This window comes from Hyperoodon ampullatus, assembly GCF_949752795.1.
Source record: "Hyperoodon ampullatus genome assembly, chromosome: 4".
NCBI classification, from domain to species: Eukaryota; Metazoa; Chordata; class Mammalia; order Artiodactyla; family Ziphiidae; genus Hyperoodon; species Hyperoodon ampullatus.
The window spans coordinates 41,608,053-41,629,480 of record NC_136917.1 but is presented as its reverse complement, the minus strand read 5'-3'; the positions used below and the strand labels follow the sequence as shown (position 1 = coordinate 41,629,480).

At 43.8% G+C, this 21,428-nt stretch overlaps 1 protein-coding gene and 1 long non-coding RNA gene across 6 annotated transcripts in view; one reads left to right on the top strand and one right to left on the bottom strand.

The window, feature by feature from the left end:
• The window catches only part of CYFIP2 (cytoplasmic FMR1 interacting protein 2), a gene marked incomplete at its 5' end in the record, with an annotated part of 114,963 nt that overhangs the window by 89,454 nt on the left and 4,081 nt on the right, over positions 1 to 21,428 (top strand). For all 5 annotated transcript variants that reach the window (XM_079701926.1, XM_079701925.1, XM_079701927.1 and 2 more), the window contains 3 exons: positions 14,623 to 14,695; positions 15,147 to 15,241; positions 20,987 to 21,225. In XM_079701926.1, the coding sequence (XP_079558052.1) occupies positions 14,623 to 14,695; positions 15,147 to 15,241; positions 20,987 to 21,225 (407 nt within the window). The remainder of the gene's footprint in view (positions 1 to 14,622; positions 14,696 to 15,146; positions 15,242 to 20,986; positions 21,226 to 21,428) is intronic.
• The window catches only part of LOC307051532, a 41,015-nt gene continuing 27,139 nt past the window's right edge, over positions 7,553 to 21,428 (bottom strand). The window contains exon 3 of the long non-coding RNA XR_013810831.1: positions 7,553 to 7,602. This is a non-coding gene — a long non-coding RNA (uncharacterized lncRNA). The remainder of the gene's footprint in view (positions 7,603 to 21,428) is intronic.

The following is a 21,428-nucleotide window of genomic DNA, read 5'->3' as shown; positions in this document are numbered from 1 at the left end:
CACTGCTGTAGCCTCTCCCGTTGCGGAGCACAGGCTCCGGACACGCAGGCTCAGCGACCATGGCTCACGGGCCCAGCCACTCCGCGGCATGTGGGATCTTCCTGGACCGGGGCATGAACCCGTGTCCCCTGCATTGGCAGGCGGACTCTCGACCACTGCACCACCAGGGAAGCCCTGACCTCATTTTTGCAATTTATAGAGGCATCTGCTAGTGCTGAACTCAGCCACGACTCTCATGCTGCCCATCTGTTTGATCTGTGAGCAGGAAATAGCAGTTCAGGATCATAGAAAGCCAAAGCTGGGGAAGCTGGCCAGCCCCAATTAGAAGGAGGCCGCTCGGGTTTGTGAGCACCGCTGGGAGAGCACGCAGGACACCACTGTCGGCTGCCCTCCTCCCAGGGGCCCGTGGTAGGGAGACTTTCCCTCTGCTTCTAGGTCTTTGAGAGAAAAGAAAACAGTAATGCCTTCTCCCTGTGCTCAACTTAAGAGACATGTTTCCATCCAGCTTCTTTGAGCGTCACTGCCTTTCCATTCTTGCTCTAGGTGGAATTTACTAGTGGGTAAAGCATTAGGGGATAAAAGACAGCTGATTTGCGCATGTAGCAGCAAAAAGGATCTTCATACCATTGTAAATCAAATCATGCAACTCTCCAGCTTAAAACTGACAGGTGGCTTCTCATTGTACTTAAAAATCTTTTCTTTTAATTTATTTCATTCAAGTATAGTTGATGTATAATGTTTTGTTAATTTCTGCTGTCATTGTACTTAAAATTCTAACTCCCAACTTTGGCCTGTGAGGCCCAGATTATTCAGCTGTACCTTCTCCTCCGACTTCATCTTTTATTAGCACTCTCTCCCTGGCTGCACGCTCCAACCACATCAAGCACACGGCCGACTTTGAAGGTCAGGCTAGAGATAAGGAATCTGAGGTACCTTGAAGATCTGCACCAGGACCAAGGCTGAATCTTACTATCCTTGGCTTCTACTCTATTGCTTGCTCACATTTACCCCCTTGGCATTATGATTCAAGGGGCACTAAGAGCACCCCCAAAACAAAAGCATCTCTTCTGCTTTCTATCACAGTATATGAAATTCTCCTGTTAGAGACTTAATTTGTTGATTTGAAGTATTATCTGATCTTTAGAAGCCCCGCTAAAATACAACGTCTGCTGAGACTGTTTGGGAGAAAGATAATGCTGTGCAAGCCAGTTCATTGGTGGGTATTCATTTATCAAATAGTTGAATTTTTTTAATTTTTATTTATTTAATTTATTTATTTATGGCTGCATTGGGTCTTCATTGCTGTGTGCGGGCTTTCTCTAGTTGTGGCGAGTGGCAGCTACTCTTCATTGTGGTGCACAGTCTTCTCATTGCGGTGGCTTTTCATTGCAGAGCATGGGCTCTAGGCATGCGGGCTTCAGTAGTTATGGCGCACGGGCTCAGTAGTTGTGGCTCACGGGCTTAGTTGCTCCGCGGCATGTGGGATCTTCCCGGACCAGGGCTCAAACCCGTGTCCCCTGCACTAGCAGGCGGATTCTTAACCACTGCGCCACCAGGGAAGTCCATCAAATAGTTTTGAGGAGTAGTAAGATCACTCAGGAAAGGGTGTGGGGGAACTAAAAGACCTCCAGGCAAAACCAAAAACAAACCAAGGGAAAACATTGAAGTAGAAACTCTGTACTGTGCTTGGTGAGATGTTGATAGTATACACTAAGTGATAGAAATAGATTACAGAAGAATAATATTTTATATTCCATTCTTATTTTAAAAATGCTTAAATGTTTTATGCATGGAAAAACCTGGCAGGATAAACCCCAAAGGTTATCAGTGATGACCCCTGGATGATGGGGTTATACATTTTTCCTTTTATAAACAAAAATGTATCTGCATCTTCTATTTTTTCAAAAATAGCCAGAAAGAAAGAGGCTAGAGTGACAGTTTTAAAAATATATCTAACACATTGCACAGTGACTGTATGTAACAGCACTGTATTCTATACTTGAAAGATGCTAAGAGAGTAAATCTTAAATGTTCTCACCGCAACAATAAGAACAAAGATGGCAGTTGTGTGAGGTGAAGAATGTATCAACTATCGCAGCAGTCATTTAGCAGTATATACGGGTATCAATCATCACGTCATACACCTTAAACTTACACAATATTATATGTTAATGATCTCAGTATATCTGGGAAAAAAAGCTATGTCCACTAAATGAATAGTTTTTCAAAGGATAGTCTTTTCCTAGAGGGTGAATTAAGTATTGGGTGCATTTCCAGAAGAAAATGACAAATGTCAAGTCAAATAACACGTGTAAAGTGATTAAAATGTTGTTGTTGTTGATGGACCTTAGAAGTCAGGGATAACAAATTTGTAGCTTGAGTGCCATTGCCCCTATTATACCCAAGGCATATATTAATAATCCATCCTGCTGAGCCCAAGTATGATGTCAGAATCCTCTCCAGAAGCAGCCACTGCCTCTCGGTCATGGTTGGTACATGAGATGACCCCAGGGCTATCACTAGCACATATGTTGCCTTCAGGAAAATCATGAAGAGATATCCTTTCTCAAGATCTTCCACCTCCTTCTTTTGAATTATTTTTATAATATATTGATGTTTGTATGGAACAAAATACATCTGGAAAATCATTATAAACAATGGATCTCTGATGTCTATGATACGTTTGGCATCCCCTAGGATGGGATACCCTTGAACAATACACTATCTGCATAAACCATTCACAGCAGCCCTGGGTGATACTTTTTTGTCATCTCTGCTAGAGATCCGCCCCCAAAAAATAAACAAACCCTTATCTCCCAAAAAAAAAAAGAGTGGTCTGAGACCCCTGGAGACTGCTCCATTGTCCTGACATTCTAGCACTGGAGTTTGTCCTACTTAGGTATCTGGGAGGCAACTGAAGTACCCACTTCCTCTTGGTCTTGGTCAGATGTACAGTCCATATAGCAAGGCAATACGGCAAGACATAGGACGCTAACGAGGTATTATTAACCAGTCAGCTGTTTCCGTTTCAGGGCAGTAAGATGGAAGGAAGACTGTGGGTCTTTGTTCCAATTAAAACTGAGACTTAATTCCATTTTTTTCCCAGTCCATGAACTTGCTAATTTCACATTCCAGTGATTTGCAATGAACATAGTTCCCTGGGGCCTTTGCTGTTGCATTGGCCGTATTGCAGGCCCAGCCTCTCCCAACACCCAGCATTTGGGGTGTGCAGTCCAGTGGTTCTGAAGAGGTGTTTTGGGTAGCACGGTCTGCTGGGCTTCATGATGAGTAAGGGGAACTCAGATGATGAGGACATCTTCCACCCAGCAGGTTCTAACTGGTCACTTAGAGTTTTTAAATCAGCATTCCCAACTTGAGACTTGGTACAGACACACAGAAGTCCTCGTGCTTTTGTCTCTCTCAAGAAAGACCTATGTCCATTCAGCAGAGCAGAATGAAAGAGCAGAGTAAGGTTGGTTTTAGAAAAGATAATCATCTTTTCTAAAGTCCTAGCCCCAGTGCAGGTCAAGCCAGACCTAGATCAGCAAGAGAATTCTGAGAGGTCTCAGCTACAGCTTATCACACGTTTCTTTATTAGATAAGTATTACCGTATACCCTGCCAATATCCAAAAGAATATGCAGCGCCTTATACTTAGAGAAATTGTTTTGCTGAGTCTAGGGACAATGACACAGAATAAGACCAAAAAGGCATCAAGAGGCAGAGGGGAAGGCCAGGGTGTGTTACATCAGGCTCCCTCAGCCCAAAATTTCAGGTTGATTCCCAGGTACTCTCCTGGAAAGGGTATATCTTTGGACTCAGAAATCCTGGATTCAGGTCTTACCTCCGTGCTTGACAGCTATGAGCCTCTGGGGAAATGATTGAATCCCTGAGCCTTAGTTTCTACACCCCCAAAATGCTGGGGCTAGGTCCCTACTTCCCAGAGCCTTTGTGTGAAATGAGGTTACCAGAGACCCCTCCCTCCTCTTCCCACAGCCCAGCAAGGATGCTTTGACTCACCTTCCCTGGAAGTCGCCTAAAGCTGAGGGGTCTGACTGCCTGCAGCCCCGTCAGCCCACCCCTCCGTTACCCGCCCGCTGAGCAAATGATTTCCTGCTCTACACACCAGCCATCTCATCTCCGATCTTATCTTCCCTCTGTCTGTGATTGCACCTTTCCTGCCCATCGTCCCAGGCCCATCTCAGGGCCGTCAGTACCTCATTCCCCCCAGTTCTCGTGTTCAGCACACACTTTATCGAATGCCTGTTCTCTGCAAGACACCTGGTGTTATTTCTCCCTCCTCCGAGTCTCTAGAGCCCTTGGTTGCAGACTTCTTTTGCACCTAGTGATTCTGTTTATTTCCCAGTCACAGGTATCTTTAACCCTCTTCCCCTACTAGATTATAAACTTCATTAAAATCTAGTTTTTCCAGTCTTACCTGTCATCATGTTTCCTGCAGCATCCAGGCCCCACTCCAGTCAGAAAACAGTAAGCACTCAGTGGATGTTTGGTGAGCTGAGCGAAGGAAGGAAGAGGGAGCCCCAGGTGCATAGGGGTAGCATTCTGCCTCACACCTGGCTGGAAAGGTGGCCTGCCACCCCCGTTCAGGTGTGTATGGGTAGACATGGACGTGCCCAGAATTTTTCAGTCTCCCCTTCATCTCAAGTACCACTTTGCACCTTGTCTTTCTTTGATCTCATAGAGTCAGAGGAATTGAAATATCTGGAAAGGTCTGGTCACCTGGAGAAGCACCTACTCACATCTACCCTTGCACTTGTGTATTCCTTTTTCCTGGAGTCAGTTTCCATCCTCGTGCTGATGATTCCCAAGTTCAGATCCACTCTGTGGACCCTGGGGGGCCCTAGGCCTTATGTCTCGTTGCCTTTTAGACATCTTCTCTTGAATGTCCACAGAAATTCACCTTGCCAGGATCTGATCTTAGCTTCCTCCTGCCTGCAAACTCACTGTGTCTTCTGACCCTGAGAACAGCTCAGCATGGGTGTACTTTCCCTCTCTCTGCTGTCATATCCAGTCTGTAGTTGGGTCTTTGATATCTGTTCCCAGCTCTCTGTCTCCTTTGCCACTGCTCCAGCCCTGCGATCTCTTGCTTGGCCTATTCCAACACCCCTTTTGCCCTCCCCCAGTGCTTTCTCTCTTGTAGCCAAAAGGTGAAACTGCAGATGTGATCATGCCACTTCCCTGATTAAAACCATCAGGATAGCATCCAAACACCTAAGCAAGGCTTACAAGATCCTTCCTGCTGTGCCTCTTGCTCACCACCCCCCCGCACCTCATGCCACCTTCCCCCAGCACTGAAATCTTCAGTCTTATTCAGCTGTCAACCTCTCACCCACTGTGGTCCCTCTTGCTTTGGGGCCTTTCACAGGTGCTGTTCACCCTCACCTGTCCAACACTTGTTCAGGTCTCAGCTTAGCATTTCCTTCTCCAGAAAGTCTTCCCTATCATTCTCCCCAGAAGTCTGGATTGATTACCCCTATTATATATTCCTGTAGTACCCCAATTGTAGCACTTAACTAGAACTACCCATTTTACCTGTTTTCCTCCTCATCTTGGTAAGGACCATGCATTAGGTCTGCCTCACTTACTGCTGTATCTCCAGCACCTTGCAGAGAGACTTGGTATAACAGATGCGTACTATTTGCTGAATGAATAAATGAATGAATGAATGGCTTAATTTCTGCTCAGGCTATATCCTAGTTAGAATGAAAGTGTTGAGAATTTGGGACGTCCTTGTTTGGTCTCTAGATAGTATTATACCCATGTTCTCTATATTCCTCTTATTGGCCTTTCATAGCAGGTAGAATGCAGGTCCTGAGTATGGCTAGTCCCTCCGAAAGGACTTGATCAGTGTTTGCATGGGATAGGAGACACTGCTCTGATTCTTCTTCAGAAGCACCCTGGGCTGGGGCTGGATTAGAGAGCTCAACCAGCTTGGTGAGGGACCTGAATGAATAAGGGCTCTGATCAGTTTTTTAAAAGAAAACTCCTGTAGACTTGAAGGGTCTTGGAAGAGTCCTAGAAGGTGAATCTCGAATGGGGCTTTGCAGGATGGACAAGAATGATGTGGTTTGGGAGGGCTGAGGAAGAAGGAATTTATAGGGATAGGTTGACCACATGAGCGGTCTGGTTATTTACCTTGGAATCACACCAGCAGAACTTCAAAAATTAGTTGCCTGTGAAGAAATTGTCTACACAAATTCAGGATAGAAATTACCTCTGGAGTTTGGGGAGAAGAGGTTTCAGTAATTGCCTGTTTTTCAGCTAGAAGATGGCACAAGACTCTTTTCATTCTTCTTCAAACTGCCTATGTATGTCACAATTTTTAAGTTTAAAGAATGTTAGTTGATAGGACCAAAAGCCTAGTAAATAAAGCAACAAATGATGTGATCCTATCAGATAGGAGTGAGGCTAAAACGTTTTGCATGTAGTGAGATTTTAAAGTAATTTCCTCCTGTCTCTATTTTTAATAAGTGAATGTGTTTTTCATAAAGTGTATGTATAATGGGGACGGGGGGTATATTTCAAGCTTCCCAAGGCTTTGGCTGCATAGGCAACTATGGGAAAGCAGTGGGTGTGGAAGTGAGGTGGCCCTGGGTCTCGGTGTCAGCCCTGCTGCTTCCTTATCACTGTGTGGACCTGGTTGGGACACTCCATCTCCCCAAGAGTCTCAGCGTCCTCACAGGTAGGATGGGAATTGTAAGAGCTATGTCACAGGATGCTCAGAGGTGTAAAGCAGGCAACGGGTACAAAGCACCTGGCACAGAGCCTAGGGGAGGGACCCTTACAGACCATTTAATCCAGCCTCTTCATTTTGTTTCATTTAAACTGTTCTTAACTGCACACGATAAATCAAATAGTACAGATGAGTTTATGGTGAAAAAGATCGTTCTTGGCTCCGCTGCACGTCTCCCCACCTGCATCTCAATCCCCAGGGCAACCTGCTTTAATCCCTTCTGTTTCTAGTTCTTCTAGTTGTTATCTCCATAACGCTTAGTAATATGAGGCTAACCTCTATTTCTTCATGAGCAACTTTAAACAATACTTATTTTCTCCCTAGTTGGAAAGATAAGACTTTAGCTCATTTACATCTGTTCCCTCTCTTCCTCTCAGTATTTGATTATGTTACAGTTTATTACTTCTGTTGTTTTCCCTTGTAATCAGAGATAATATACTTACACCTCTGTTGCTTCTTTCAGTAACATTATTTAGTATTTTGACTCGAAATTAACAGTCCTAGTTTCCACTCCTAGACTTTTACCTCCTACCTCCTGTCAGCTACCCTTTTACTTTTATACTGGCACAGCTGGTTTTTTTTTTTTTTTTGCTGTACGCGGGCCTCTCACTGTTGTGGCCTCTCCTGTTGAGGAGCGCAGGCTCCGGACGCACAGGCTCAGCGGCCGTGGCTCACGGGCCCAGCCGCTCTGCGGCATGTGGGATCTTCCCAGACCGGAGCACGAACCCGTGTCCTCTGCATCGGCAGGCGGACTCTCAACCACTGCGCCACCAGGGAAGCCCCGACAGCTGTATTTTTTGTAACATTTGTATTTTGTTCTGCATCTGTGATTTGTTCCTTAAGTGTAGCCTAAAAAAAAAGAGAAAAAAGACAAAAGTGTTTTTCATGTTATTAATCCTATGCAAATATTGTTCCTTGCTGGACCAAGTGTCATGACCAAGGATTTTGTTTCCTTCCCTCTGATTCCAGCATCAAGACCCCAAAAGCTCCTTACTTTAAAGTTAAGAAGAATTACTTTCAAATTTTTTTCCCAGATTAATTTTTTGAAGTAATATATATTTAACGTAGAAAATGTAGTAAATACATACAAGTAGGAAAAAACAGGAAGGAAGAGAGAGAGGAATAGAAAATGAAAAAACACCTGAAAATCCAGCTTTATGGAGCATTTACTAGGAATACTTCACATAGTGTTCATACAGGGTAATCAGTACATTGAAGAGAAAATACTTCCTTTAGTGATAAGGGGAAACATCTGTGCCTACATAAGAAAACCCAAAATAGGAAGGATTCTATCCTAAGTCTCAATTCCCTTATGTGCCACAGACTTTCAACTTTTATTCCACATACTTATTGAGCATTTGCTATCTGCCAGGCACTGTGCTTACTCTTGCGAGTAAAATATGGTCAAAAGTAATCATTGTCCCTACCTTCCTGAAGGTTACATTCCAGTAGGGAGAGATAGATATTAATCAAATAGTCACATGTGGACATGTATAATACAAATTGAGTTCAAACGCTGAAAGGAAAAGAGCTTGGTTCTTTGAGGACATATAACAAAGGAACTGCATGGACAGGGAGGTATTGCAGTGGTCCAGGAAGTCTCCCTGGAAGGAATGATGCTTGAATTGAGATCTGAAAGAAGAGTGGGAGGACTTCCCTGGTGGTGCAGTGGTTAAGAATCCACCTGCCAATGCAGGGGACATGGGTTCAAGCCCTGGTCCAGGAAGATCCCACATGCCATGGAGCAGCTAAGCCCGTGCGCCACAACTACGGAAGCCCACGTGCCACAATTACTGAAGCCTGTGCGCCTAAAGCCCGTGCTCCACAACAAGAGAAGCCACTGCAATGAGAAGACCACACACCACAATAAAGAGTAGCCCCCGCTCTCCGCAACTAGAGAAAAGCCCGCGTGCAGCAACGAAGACCCAATGCAGCCAAAAATAAAATAATTAATTAAAAAAAAAAGCAGGAATTTACTAAGCAAAGGAGGGGAGTGGGAGAGATAGGTTAGGGAGCATTCCAGAGAGAAGGCAGAAATTCAGTGATGAATATGCAGACAGTGAATTCAAGTAACAGAAAGCTGTCATGGCTGGAGCAGAAAGAGCTGGCAGGGAGTGAGGAAGAAACCCACTCTAGGTGGCCTTCACAGGCTAGGGGTCGGGTGGGTTCCTAGCAGAGTGGAAGGCCAAATGCCATCCTCTAGGATAGAGATTGGATGAGAAGGTCGTGTGCATTAGCCTAAGTGCCCACAGAGAAGTCTGTTCAGATCCCTGACACAGGCTTTTGTGTGCTCTGAACTGGACATTTTTATCAGTTGCAATGGCCTCAGCTCATGAATGCCAAACAAACACCTTCCACAAAAGGCGTTGCAGGGTATGTAGCCACCTCATCATGCAAATGGCCGCATAGCTCATCCTTGGGGACCTTCCAGGCGAATGCTTTCCCACCTCTATGAGGAAACCACATCCTTCTCTTTCTTCACCTTCAGTAACAAATGTCATTACAAGGTAGAGAATACACAGGAAGCATGCCAACAGGAAGCACCCCCAAAGAACCTCTGGCCCTGCAGGTTGCAGACTCGAGTGGGAGGCGCAGGTTGCAGAGGGGAGCTAAATGGAACACTCCTGTCTCCCCCAAGGAAATCTGAAGTGGAAGCTCATCATGTAAAATGAATAAAGCAACAACATTGGTCTTGTTGTAGAGGGCCCAGAACCTTCTTCCCCTTTCTCCGTCCCCTAAGGTGGCTTCTAAGGTCAGTTTTATTCACATTAACAAAATAGAAAGTTGATATTCATGGAAGGGGGCAACTTTCCTAGTAAGAAGACATTTCTAGGAGCAACTGAAATTTTTGGAAGAAAAGTAAACAAGAAAAATAAGAAAACTTGGCAGTAGGGCTATGTGTACCAATCCTCTGCTTGGAGTACTTGTGTAATTCCTCATTGCACTTAAATTCCAGACTTCATACCATACTATGAGACCTCACGTGATCTGGTCCCTCCCTTCTGTTAGGAACTAAGACTGTACTATGACTACCTGCGTCACTATACTCCAGCTTACTCTCTGCCCCAGCGCCATTGCACTTACCTCATATCTACATGGCTGGCTCCTTCTTTATTCCATTCTCTACTTAAATATCTACCCCCTCAAAAAGGTTTCCCCTAACCACCCTCTCTGAAGTAGTCCCTTCCCCACTCCCAGTCACTCTCTAGCCTGGTACCTATTGTGTCTTACCACTATCTGAAAATTTCTGGTGTGTTTACTTGTTTTTATCTCTCTCAACTACAATGTAATTTATGTGAGTACAGAGATCTCATTCAACATCATATCTGCAAAGCCTAGAACAATGCCTGGTACTCAATAAATGTTTGTTGGATGAATGGATGTAATAGTATTCTCATATATGGAGGATAGTCATGTGGATAAAAAAATTCATTTATTCATCTAAGAAACGTGAGATAACAAACATCCATTAATAAATAATTATTGAGAGACTATTATGTCCTAGGCACTGGGGATAAAAGGTAAAAATAGAGGCGGCATCCCTACCCTTAAGGAGCTCAGAGTGTTGTGGTCAATGTGGAGAAATGTGGAGAGAATCCAAGACATGAGGACTTACTGGTCATGGGACGTGAGGAAGAGAGACGAAAAATGAACCCCGGGTTTTAGACTTGGGCAGGTGAGGAGATTATTGTGCCATTCTGGGAGCAAAGGAACCTCAGATAAGAAGGGGAGAAGAAGGTCAGCTTTAGAAATGTGGAGCTGTGGAATATCCAGTGGAAATATCCAGTAGGGAGGTAGATATCCAAGTCTGGAGCTTGAAAGAGAAGCCTGGCTGGAAATACAGAGCTGGTGGATCAAAGGCAGTGCTTGTAGACATGGGAGTAGGTGAGACAAAGTAGGTAAAGTGAAGTGAGGAGAAAAGAAGAAAGAGGGACCTTGGAGAAAACCAACATTTAAAGGGTGGTTAGAAGCCAAACCTGCAAAAGAATCTAAAAAGGAGAAATCAAAATAATGGAAACCACAGAACTCATTGTCATAGTAACTGAGGGAAGACAGTGCCTAATACATTAGAGATGCCATAGTACGAGGACTGAAAGGTATCCATTGAACTGGGTGACAGAGCAGCCTTCAGTAATCTTTGCCAGAGCCATTGCCATGGCGTGTTTTAGCTGGGCATGACATTTTTGTTTGCTGTGAAGGGAAGTGAAGACTGGGAAATGGAGAGAGAGGTAGAAAGCTCTTGTAAGGTGCTTGGCCCTGAGAGGAGGAGAAAGATGGAAGGGTAGCTGAAGAATCTGGCTAGAAAAACACATTCAGTAATACTCTAAAGAGCAGAACAAGGATCTTGAATGGAAACTACTGGGAGGCTGCCTTGGTTTAAAACTTTCTAACCATTAGAATTGTTCAAAAATGGGTTGGGCTGCCTCCAGAAGTACTGAGCTCTTGATTACTAGAGGTATCGAAGAATAGCCTAAATGTTACAGTATATTAAGAAAGAATCAGGTGTTCAATCAGTAGTCTAGGCTTCCACCATAAGAAACTGGAGAAAGAAAAGCAAATTAAACCCAAAGCAATCAGAAGAATGGACATAATAAAGATAAGAACAGAAATCAGCAACATTGAAAGCAGAAACACTATAGGGAAATATAAATGAAACTAAAAGCTGATTCTTTGGGGGAGAAAAATCAATAAAATTGATAAACCTCTAGCCAGACCAAGAAAAAAAAAAGAGAAGACACAAAATACCAGTATCAGGTATGAAATAGGGATATCACTATAGATCTCACAGACATCACAAGGATAATAAAGGCATACTACAAGCAACCCTATGCCCATAAATTAAACTTAGATGAAAGGAATCAAGCCTTTGAGTCACAGAAAACCTCAAAACTCACTTTAAAAAAATCGATAACCTGAACAGTACTATGTGCTAAAGAAATTGTATACCTAGTTAAAAAAAAAAAAAAAGACTTTCCAACAAAGAAAACTCCAGATACAGCTGGTTTCACTTGTGAATTCTACCAAAAAATTTTTTTTTGCATACATTTTTTTTACATCTTTATTGGAGTATAATTGCTTTACAATGGTGTGTTAGTTTCTGCTTTATAACAAAGTGAATCAGTTATACATATGTTCCCATATCTCTTCCTTCTTGCGTCTCCCTCCCTCCCACCCTCCGTATCCCACCCCTCCAGGCAGTCACAAAGCACCGAGCTGATCTCCCTGTGCTATGCAGCTGCTTCCCGCTAGCTATCTACCTTACGTTTGGTAGTGTATATATGTCCATGCCTCTCTCTCGCTTTGTCACAGCTTACCCTTCCCCCTCCCCATATCCTCAAGTCCATTCTCTAGTAGGTCTGTGTCTTTATTCCTGTCTTACCCCTAGGTTCTTCATGACATTTTTTTTCTTAAATTCCATATATTTGTGTTAACATATGGTATTTGTCTTTCTCTTTCTGACTTACTTCACTCTGTATGACAGACTCTAGGTCTATCCACCTCATTACAAATAGCTCAATTTCATTTCTTTTTATGGCTGAGTAATATTCCATTGTATATATGTGTCACATCTTCTTTATCCATTCATCCGATGATGGACACTTAGGTTGTTTCCAGCTCCGGGCTATTGTAAATAGAGCTGCAATGAACATTTTGGTACATGACTCTTTTTGAATTACGGTTTTCTCAGGGTATATGCCCAGTAGTGGGATTGCTGGGTCATATGGTAGTTCTATTTGTAGTTTTTTAAGGAACCTCCATACTGTTCTCCATAGTGGCTGTACCAATTCACATTCCCACCAGCAGTGCAAGAGTGTTCCCTTTTCTCCACACCCTCTCCAGCATTTATTGTTTCTAGATTTTTTGATGATGGCCATCCTGACTGGTGTGAGATGATATCTCATTGTAGTTTTGATTTGCATTTCTCTAATGATTAGTGATGTTGAGCATTCTTTCATGTGTTTGTTGGCAGTCTGTATATCCTCTTTGGAGAAATGTCTATTTAGGTCTTCTGCCCATTTTTGGAAGAAATAATAACAATTCCAGAAAATAGAAATTCCAGAAAATAGAATACCAAAAATTTAAGGGAGAAATAATAACAATTCCAGAAAATAGAAAAAATAGAACTCTTTCCAACTTATGAGGTCGGCATTACCCTAATACCAACACCAACGACACTTGAAAACTCCAAATCAATGTCTCTAATGGATATAGAGTAAAAATCCCCAATAAAATATCAGCAAATAAAATCCACCAATACATAAGAAGGATAATGCATCACAACCAAGTGAAGTTTACCCCAAGAATGCAAGGCTGGTTCATCATTCAAAAATCAATCCATATAGGGACTTCCCTGGTGGCGCAGTGATTAAGAATCCACCTGCCAGTGCAGGGGACACAGCTTTGAGCCTTGGTCCAGGAAGATCCCGCATGCAGTGGAGCAACTAAGCCTGTGTGCCACAATTACTGAGCCAGCACACCACAACTACTGAAGCCTGCTTGCCTAGAGCCTGTGCTGCACAACAAGAGAAGCCACGGCAATGAGAATCCTGCGCACCGCAATGAAGAGTAGCCCCCGCTCGCCACAACTAGAGAAAGCCCACGCGCAGCCATGAAGATCCAATGCAGCCAAAAATAATTTTAAAAAATTAAAAAAAATCAGTCCATATAATTCACCATATTAATGAATGAAGAGTAGCCTGAATAATCAGTAGGCAAGTTTTCAGATTACATGATGAATCAAAGGATCTAAGCTTAGACATAGCAGTAAAGACCAAGTTACTTGATTTACTGGTTTGGGGAGGAACAGATTAATTAAGAAAGTGAGGACATTTCCCCTCTGGCTAAGAAACTGAGAATTACAGTCAGATCAAGCAGGTCTCTCTGGAGAGTTCAGTTGTCCTCATTCTGTCATCCTCACTTCAAAGACTGAGGGAGTTGAGGGGTTTCTTTCTTGAGCAGCTGGCCTGCGAGATTTCCAGGATGGCCATGTTCTACTGATGCCTGGTTAAGAAAGCCAAGGGCCTTCACAATCCTGATTTTCTCAAGCTTCTTTAGAATCCAAGAGTATCAGAGTTGAATGAAGGCTGGATCTTACCTAATCCAGATCCCCACAGTTTAAAAGAATAGAAACCAAGACCCATGGAGGGTGGCTCGTGTAGGTCCCCTTCCCCATCACTGAAATCCAGTGATCATGAGCTGGTCCCGGGACAGTAAGCCCATCTGACCATATCTTCCAGGCCTACCCTCTCCCAAACTTTCTCCTCCAACCTTTGTAGTACACGTTTGCTTTTAGCTTACTTTTATGCATAAAGAGTCCCCATCAAAACCTGTCTGGGTCCTAGTCCCTTTTCTCTCACCAGTTGGAGTCTGGGGTGGAGAAAAGCAACCAGACCCAGGCCTTCACACAGAGGCATCCTGCATTAGTGGATTGGAAAATTGGTCTAGCTACATGCTTTGAGCCCATAGGCCTCACAGCCAACCAGATGAACGTAGTCTGGGTCCACATCTCTGTTTGATCCCACTGCCACTTTGAATTCTTTCAACAAATTCCTTATAAGATTGTAATGAAAATGGTACTGCATACTCATGATATCCAGGGTCTGTGCTATGAGGCTATACGTTCTCTCACTTCATCCTCACAGTAACCCATTAAAATAGGTACTGTTCTTATCCTCATTTTGCAGATAAATGAATAGGCTCAGAGAGGTTAAGCAACGTGCTTAAGATCCCACAGCTAGTTAAGTAGAAGTGTTAGGATTTGAACCCAGGTCTGGCTGACTCCAGTGTTCAAGGTTTTAGTAATGAAAGTTCTTCCTGGTTTAAAATAAAAATGGTTTTCTCTTTCTTTCCCTCCTTCTCTATTTTCAGTCTCAGGAGGAAGTCTGTGATTTGCTCCATGCTGCACCCTTCCAAAACATCTTGCCTAGAGTCTACATCAAAGGTAAGAAACCACTGACAGCAGCTAAATGGCCAGTCTGAATTTGCACCTCATGCTCACTTAGTCCCAATAAACTCAGATGTGTGGTCAGAAATGGAGAAGGTGAGGGCTTTGGACAGCTCTTGGGTAGTCACAGAATTGGAAATGATGCTCCAGGCCTTGGTCCTTCTAGAACATCCCTAGTAAGTTGCTATCTAGCTTGGTCTAAATCCTTCAAGTGATGGGGAACTCACAACCCCATGAGGTAGATGATTCCACTGTTGGGCACAGATAATAGAACATTTTCCTTGTAGTGAGTCCTGATCACACTTGCCAGAACCAGGGAAAACAGTTCTACACGCTCCATCCAAGTATTGGAATACAAATACGTCACCAGGTCCTCTGAGAGCTCTTCCTTCCCCATTTCCCCCGGTGTGCCCTGAATCTCATTTTCTGCCTGCTCTTCCTTTTGCAGAGGGGGAGCGTTTGGAGGTCCGGATGAAACGCCTGGAAGCCAAGTACGCGCCACTTCACCTGGTCCCTCTGATAGAGCGGCTGGGGACCCCTCAGGTACGATCCTCCTATCATGGACTCGGAGAACCAAAAGGAACTTTAGAGGGAGAGAGAGCGTTTGGTCCAACCTCCTCATTGTACAGATGGGGAAACTGAGGCTCAGAGAGAGAAACAAAGTCTAACAGCACACAGCCTGTTAGTGGCAAGGGCAGGTGGGGCATGAGTTTTGCTGACTCTCAGGCCTGTACCCTGTATCATCTATCCTGCCAAGAAAGAAGGAAGTCAGACAAGTATCTGTCACTCCCCGTTAGGTATTAAGAATTCTGCTGAGCTCTCTCTCAGAATTAGAACCGCACGCCCTGTGAACCGGCAGTTCATCTCTGGGTATCTTTGCCAAAAAAAAACTCTTACAGGAACACAAGATGTTTACCACGGCATTGTTTGTTAAAGCAAAAAACTGGAAACAACCTAAATGTCAATCAGTAGAGTGTTGACTAAATAAAATGTGGTAAAATCATTTAAATGATGAATACCTGCTACATAATAATGAAAAGAAAAAAATCAGATCTAGATGCATCAGTGTGGACAGACCATAAACACATGGTTAGGTGAATAGAGCAAGTTGCACTACAGGTCATGGAGTATGATGCTATTTGTATTTTTTTAAACACATATCAAAAACCCATATTAAGTAAAACTTTTCCTAGGAAATGAAAAACACCCAGTTCATAATGGTGGCAACCTCTGAAGAAAGATGAAAGGGACAAAGATGGGTGGGGAGATCAAAGAAGGCAGCTTTATCTGTAATATTCTAATATTTTTGAAGGTGAATGAGCTCAGGTGTTAAATCTGTAATTAAAACTCATTTTTACAAACCTGAACCTGTACATGGAGATGAGTAAAACAGGACCCCTGCCTTTGGAGAACTCACAAACCGTGCAGGCAGTCAGGAAAGAAGACACCTTGCAGGGGGAAAGGGATGAAACAAACAGCATGTGCTGTCTCCTTTCAAGTTGATTCAAGTTGAATCAAGCATTTGGTGGTGGGGCAGGGCACGGATCAGGGTAGGAATTCAGGAAGAAGAGAAAACAGGGCACTGCAGCAAGACAGGCCAGTATGGCTTGTTTTGTTCAACAAAACCCAAAACCGACTGTTTAAAAGGTTTAGGATTCAGATCCGCTCTTGGACTAGCATCCCTAAGGTCCTCTCTCCTATTATCACAAAAGCTCATGAATCAGAAAAATTCTCATCCTCCACAGAGGGCGGAAGGCGGCCTCTTCTCTCGAAAAACATGGCAAGTGTTGGAGCCCATGACAGGGCCCCATCCGCCCAGGTGTCACACTGATGAGCAGCCCCAGCCAGACCCCCTGAAGGCCACCCACCTCCTACTGAAAACAGTGACTAAACATTTAGTGACATTTGGGTTCTTTAGTCACCACAGAGGGAATGTAGATACTGTGAAATATGCACATTTTCTTCTTTGGCCTTCCGGGGCTAAACACAGGAGATCCTCTAAAGATTGCCTTCTAGGGAGAAATCCCCCAAGCCAGAGACATATAAATGTGTCTGCTCCACTGTTGGTGTCATCCTACAAGAATCTGGCCTCTCACACCCAGGCTTCGGCATGTGTTTCCACTTAGAAGTCTATGAATTCCTTCCCTCTTCTGATGAACACTATTTCCTTGGGACTGATAGAAATCTTAATTTGTCAAATGCTGATATTTAACAAACAAAAGCCTAGACATTCTGCCGGAGAGGAAATGCCAGTTTTATAAGTCTCCCAGCCCTTAAGGAATAGTCCAAAACTTAGTCCTCCTGTAGATAAAAGAAACATTTTTTAAATATTAACTTCCAAGCTTGCTGGGGTTCAGGGAACTCACATAACTTCTAGGTCGGTGACAGGGAAATTCTGCTACATGTTTAATGTTGGGAGAGTTTAACTGTATTGCATTGCTTGTATTTGTTTCTAGGAAAAATTGAGGTGACCTGGTTTGTTGCCCAGTGCTATCATGAATAGAATGTTCTGTCAGGGAGTTGAAGGACTCCTCTTTCCAGCTTTACCCCTGAATTGTTGCATAATCTAGTGCTAGACATTTAATATCTTGGTCTTTGTTTTCCCATCTATAAAATGGGCGAATAGCTGTTTTGTCTTTTTAGCTGAGCTGCCTTTCACCATTACTATGATAAACAAATAAGTAAAAAGCTTCTAAAAAACAGAAAGGAAAGAGCAAGCATGGAGATATTTTTTCCAAAGTATCCTAAATGTAATCAAAGTACTCCATGCAGAAATATGTTTCCACATGATTTCACAGATGCTTTTTCTATACCCTTGTTAACTCAGAAAAGAATGGCAGAAAGAGAGAGAAAAAAAATCCCCCACTGAGTGGAACAGAAATGGCTAAAATTTATGTTAAACACACACATACACACGTAGTATATATATATATGAAACACCAAGTCAAAGATTGAGGGTATAGGCAACAAACAATCTTCAGTGCACTTTTTCAGATTAGAAGGACACTCATATCAAAAGAAAAAAGAGGGCTTCCCTGGTGGCGCAGTGGTTAAGAATACGCCTGCCAGTGCAGGGGACATGGGTTTGAGCCCTGGTCCAGGAAGATCCCATATGCCATGGAGCAACTAAGCCCGCGTGCCGCAACTACTGACCCTGCGCTCTAGAGCCCGCGAGCCACAACTACTGAGTCTGCGTGCCACAGCTACTGAAGCCTGAGTGCCTAGAGCCCGTGCTCTGCAGCAAGAGAAGCCACTGCAATGAGAAGCCCACGCACCGCAACGAAGAGTAGCCCCCTGCTCACCACAACTAGAGAAAGCCCGCGCGCAGCAACGAAGACCCAATGCAGCCAAAAATAAATAAATAAATAATTAAAAGCAAAAAGAAAAAAGGGCATGAAAGAAAACTCACAGCCTAAGAAATATAAATGCCAACAAACAGGAGAAAAAGTGTTCCACTTTACCAGTAATCAATGAAATGTAAAAGAGAAGGATATAGCTCTTCATTTCACAAGTTGGCTGAGAACTTTTCTTCATGATAATGAAGTACTGATAAAGGCACAAGGAACAGATTTGACACAGATAGGTGTGCAGTGGTTCAGCTTTTCTTGGGACTAGTTTGTCACTATGTAGCAAAAGCCTTTTAAAACTACTTATACTCTTTGACTGAAGAGTTCTACTTCTAGGATTTTATCCTAAGAAGACAACCAGAGATAAGCTCAAAAAGTGTAATATATAAGGATAATTACTTATGAGTTGTCTATAATGATGAAAACTTGTGAGCAATTTAAAATAACCAACAGGAATAGAGAACTAAATAAATGACATATGTCAATGGCCATTTTATGTAGCCATTAAAAAAACATATTACTGAAGAGACTAAAGGAAATTTTTTTTAGTACCAATATCTTAAGAGTAAATAACAATGTAGATAGTGTGACCCAAATTGTGTTAAAATAGATACATATACATGCTCACATACATAAACACAAATAAATCATACATAAGTATTTTAAGAAAGCTCATCTGTGGGTGATGGGATTTATGGGAGATTTTTATTTTCTTATAACATTTATACAATTTTTTTTTCCAGATTTTACTCTTGTAGCTCATAGGAAAACCCATAAAGGTAAACAGTTTTTCAGGAAAGGGACAAAGCCCCTAACCATTTCAGTCAAGGCCCTTTGGTTGGCTCTGGTTGGGGGGTCATTTAGAGTTCAAAATCTGTCTGCAGGTTTATAAACCCTGTTGCTAATTCTTTAGATCCTCCCACAGTTGTCAGGCCCTGAGGACTGATACAGACTAAATGCACAGGAGATTAACTAGTAAGCCAGAACTCTCTGTATTAGTTCCTTTAACTAGTAAGCCAGAACTCTCTGTATTAGTTCCTGAAGGAGAATATTCATGACTCGAGAACAAACGTGGGTTCTTTATTTACTGAGCATCTTCGCTGTACCAGGCACTCTCTTTCTAAAGTGGAGAGCCCTGTCAGGGTCCAGGTACTACCACAGGGAGTTGCCTGGTGAGAACAGAGTCAAGCACTGGGGTCAGGGTTTTTGAAAAGAAGTATTTCTAGCTAACTGTGGCAGCTTCTCTGCGCTGGAGCGATCTTTCTCTGCCACCAGAATCAAGATGAGTCACCGTGAATAAGGGTTCCCCCTTGTGTTCGAAACACAGGTCCTCAAGCTCTTCTTCCCCAATTCACGTTTTTCGTCCTAGACTTCTTTCAGTTTATAGCTGTCATGACAACTACACTCCTGACCCACATTCCTAACAGGCTCCAGCATTGGTGTTTCCTGATTTACTTCCCTTCATGGATTAATTTAATTGAGGCCGCCCTCTTTCTAGGGGCTGTAGGGTGTGGGGAGCATGCAGGGAGCAGGCAGGCAGACTCCACCCAGCCACACTGTGCACTGAGCTCTCGGGTGGGTCTGCCCTCTGGGGAGCTGATCCCAGGAGTGCCCTGTGGACCTCTCTGTCTCAGAAGCCGGCCCTCTTAAACTTTGTCCCTAGATTTGGAGATTGTACTTTGACCGTAGATGTTAATATCTATTATCTTTGCACATGGCTTTGAGACCTCTACCCCTAGATATTTTCTGCTCCTGCAGACGGTAGTGTGTTTTGAAGTACTAGTGTAGCCGGCTGATTATTAGAGATATAGTAACCAGATGCCATATGAGAAGCCAGTTTAAATTATTAAGGAAGATTGGTAACAGTGGTCAGAGAACTTCTAACGGGAGGAATAATCTGTAAAATCAGCGACAAATTTTTAAGAGTAACATATGCTTATTGTAGCACATTCAACTGTACAGAAGTATTTGTAGTCAAAAGTGAAAACCCCACCTGCTTCTCCAAGCCCGTCTGTTCCCACAACTGATGTTAATCCTTCTAGAATGTTTTACACTCTCACCCCCCCCACACACACATACATGCCTACAGTTTTCTGCGTCTGTCTGTGGGATTGTGTTACTGATGTCTTTTAATAGGATTGTAGTATATGTCCTCTTCTGCAATTTGCTCTGTTCACTTAACAATTTAACCCACAGATCTAGACTACTAGGATTCAAATCCCAACTTTTCCACTCAATGACTGCCTCTCTGAACCTCAGTTTCCTCTTCAATAAAATGGGGATAATAGGGCTTCCCTGGTGGTGCAGTGGTTGAGAGTCCACCTGCCGATGCAGGAGACGTGGGTTAGTGCCCCGGTCCAGGAAGATCCCACATGCCGCGGAGCGGCTGGGCCCGTGAGCCATGGCCGCTGAGCCTGCGCGTCCGGAGCCTGTGCTCTGCAACGGGAGAGGCCACAGCAGTGAGAGACCCGCGTAACGCGAAAAAAAAAAAAAAAAAAAAGGGATAATAATGGCATCTTCTTCATGGGGTTTATGTAAGGGGTAAATAAGGTAAGTACTTAACGAATGCATAGAACAGGACCTGGTGTATGACACACACAGTGAGTGTGTGCTAGTAGTAGTGACAGTACAGTAGTAGCAATAGTACTAATAGTAGCATCATCTCAGTCTTTTCAAAGGCTACCTAGCATTTCATTATATAGGTGGATTGAAATTTTTTTATACTATTCCTCTAGTGATGGCTCCTCGATTTTACTTACCCCAAGACTTCTCCCTGCGGTTGAACTCAGGTTTATAAAGTTAGTGCCCTGCTCTGGGCAAGACCTCAGTTCTGGTGAATGAATTACAGATGCAGCCAGCTCTGGGGTTTGGGAATATCGGGTGAGAGGTAGAAAATGGGGTCTGATGTGACTGGCAGGTTTATGTACCCTCCCATTCCCAGCAAATCGCCATCGCTCGGGAGGGCGACCTCCTGACCAAGGAGCGGCTGTGCTGCGGCCTGTCCATGTTCGAGGTCATCCTGACCCGCATCCGGAGCTACCTGCAGGACCCCATCTGGCGGGGCCCCCCGCCCACCAACGGCGTCATGCACGTCGACGAGTGCGTGGAGTTCCACCGGCTCTGGAGTGCCATGCAGTTCGTCTACTGCATCCCCGTGGGGACCAACGAGTTCACAGCTGAGTGAGTAGCCCCAGGGAAGGCGGGGTCACCCCCCAACCTGCTCATCCCCCACCCCAAGAGCCACGGGGCAGCCAGAGCTCAGCCAGAAAGGAGGGCAGGGGCGGGGTTGTCCAACAACGGTTTGTTGAGCACGTGCTTTATGTCGGTCAGGGTTCTAGGTGCTGGACATGCATCTGTGCAGAGCAAAAGTAGACAGTTCCTGG